This window comes from Furipterus horrens, unplaced genomic scaffold, assembly GCF_987537825.1.
Source record: "Furipterus horrens unplaced genomic scaffold, mFurHor1.1.pri manual_scaffold_2, whole genome shotgun sequence".
Taxonomy (NCBI): Eukaryota; Metazoa; Chordata; class Mammalia; order Chiroptera; family Furipteridae; genus Furipterus; species Furipterus horrens.
In genome coordinates, this window is record NW_028327172.1 from 42,331,764 (window position 1) to 42,334,008 (window position 2,245).

A 2,245-nucleotide genomic window follows, 5' to 3' on the forward strand; every position below is an offset into this window, starting at 1 on the left:
TGTGAAATGACTGGAGAATAATTCAAGAAGGAACCTGATTGATATTGGAGTCACCAAGGACCATGTATTCTGTAACCTGGTGGTGAAGTTTGGCCAGTGAGATATCTCCAAATTAAGGAATTTTCCAAATGTTAAGATTTTGGGAGGATTCAGGTGAAAGTTAATAGTATAATACTAGGAGTCAATGTTGATTAAATCCAACACCAGCATTCAGAACTTGGGACTATGAGCACGACAGGGAGCTTTTTTATTTAACTTAAGTTTCTGAGCATTTACTGAAATCTGGTTATGTGAATTGTTCTAGGTCACAGATATATTAAGATATCTAACCTGGTCTGAACTTCTTGTCCAATGCATTTTCCACTGGACCAAGTTGTTTTGCCTTTTCTGTATTTGAAGACCTTGCAGAAATATTGACTAAACTGAAAATTATTTCTGACTGTTTTCTGAGAACTATGAAGAAAGTGTGATGGTGATGGTGGTTTTAGTGAGTCCATATTCTTTAGCTTCCAACTCCCATATCATTAAATTTAACCTGCCTTTAAACATTTTTTTCCAGTGGCTCTTTGTTCTTCTAAGTGAGATGACCACCATGATTCTTTTCAATAATTCTTATCTCTTCCCACATAGTTTCTTCTTGGCTGGGATTCCAGGATGGACTGCTGCCCACATTTGGATCTCACTTCCCTTTTGCTTCATGTTCTTCCTGGCAGTAACTGGGAATGGTGTTCTGCTTTTCCTTATTCGAACAGAACGCTGCCTTCATCAGCCCATGTTTTTCTTTCTTGCCATGCTCTCCTTTGTCGACCTGGTTCTCTCTCTCTCCACTCTGCCCAAGATGCTGGCCATTTTCTGGTTTGGTGCTACAGCTATTAGCTTCCAGTCCTGTCTTTCCCAGATGTTCTTCATCCATGCATTCTCTGCCATGGAGTCAGGAGTGCTGGTGGCCATGGCCCTGGACCGCTTTGTGGCCATCTGTAACCCACTGCATTACGCAACCATTCTTACCCCAATTGCTGTGGCCAAGATTGGAGGCCTGGTGGTACTGCGAGGTGTGGGGTTGACAATCACCTTTCCAAGCCTTGCCCATCGGCTGTCCTACTGTAGCTCCCACACAATTGCCTACACCTACTGTGAGCACATGGCAGTGGTGAAGCTGGCCTGTGGGGCCACCACCGTGGATAACCTCTATGCCTTTGCTGTGGCAATCTTTCTTGGTGTGGGGGATGTGGCCTTTATTTTCTATACCTATTGGCAGATTATAAACACGGTACTTCATTTTCCTTCACCTGAGGCACGTGCTAAAGCAGGGAGCACATGTACAGCTCATGTTTGCGTCATCCTCTTTTTCTATGGACCAGGCTTTCTTTCTGTGGTCATGCAGCGCTTTGGCCCACCCACAGCCTCTGCTGCCAAGGTCATCCTTGCCAATCTCTACTTGCTCTTTCCCCCTGCACTTGACCCCATTGTGTATGGGGTCAAGACCAAGCAGATCCGGGAGCGACTGTTTAAAATTCTAACCCCCAAGAGAATTGATCCCACCTGAATATACTTATCATCTGGACTCAAGAGCCAGGGTGACCACCCCCTGTGGGGTGGGAGACCCACAGCTCAGGTTATTTACCTGGTGGGGACAGTGAAGGGAAAGCAAATAAAATTTTCCTGAGCGTTTGAAAGTTGGGAAATCTCTTCTGAGGCCTATGGAGTTTAGCTATTGTGACAGAAAATTTAGAAGGAATGAGGTATCTCAACTGATCAGTCAACAACTAAGTTTTTTGATATATTTTTTTTGAAAAGCTTATGATTTACCTGTGTTGACAAGATAAATGCATCATGAAATTAAGAAACAATTAGAACTTTGATCAGCATAAACCAAATGACCTAGGAGTTCAGGGAGAGATGAACTGGATACCCATTTTAAACATATGAAAACAAGGGCCACTTCCCACCACTGTGACACTGACATGCAGCGGGTTTGTGGGAGTGGAAAGGCCCTCTCATTAAAAAAAAAAAAAAAAAATTGCATCATAGAAACAGGGTTCGAAAACTATGGAGATACTACTTTAGAGTTTTCAGCTTATAGGAGAAACTCCTTATATATTCATGTTCCAGCTCACTGCAAAATTTCAACTAAAGTTTCACTTCTTTATCCCATGTACTTTCTCAGCCTGTTTTTGAGATGGATGACCATCTGTGACTACTGTAGTGCTATGTAGTTTTATACTCTGAGGGTAATAAAAATTCT

The 2,245-nt window shown here is 42.6% G+C and overlaps 1 protein-coding gene across 1 annotated transcript; it reads left to right on the plus strand.

Moving 5' to 3' along the window:
* The first annotated feature begins 583 nt into the window (after nt 1-583).
* Nucleotides 584-1,546, plus strand: LOC150018282 (olfactory receptor 52K1-like). The gene has a single exon (XM_090267691.1). The coding sequence runs from the start codon at nt 584-586 to the stop codon at nt 1,544-1,546; it is 963 nt and encodes a 320-aa protein (XP_090123817.1).
* Nucleotides 1,547-2,245: the final 699 nt, after the last annotated feature.

Bases quoted from the DNA above. Each gene is read 5' to 3' on its own strand.
- LOC150018282 (XM_090267691.1), top strand. From the start codon at position 584: ATGACCACCATGATTCTTTTCAATAATTCTTATCTCTTCCCACATAGT.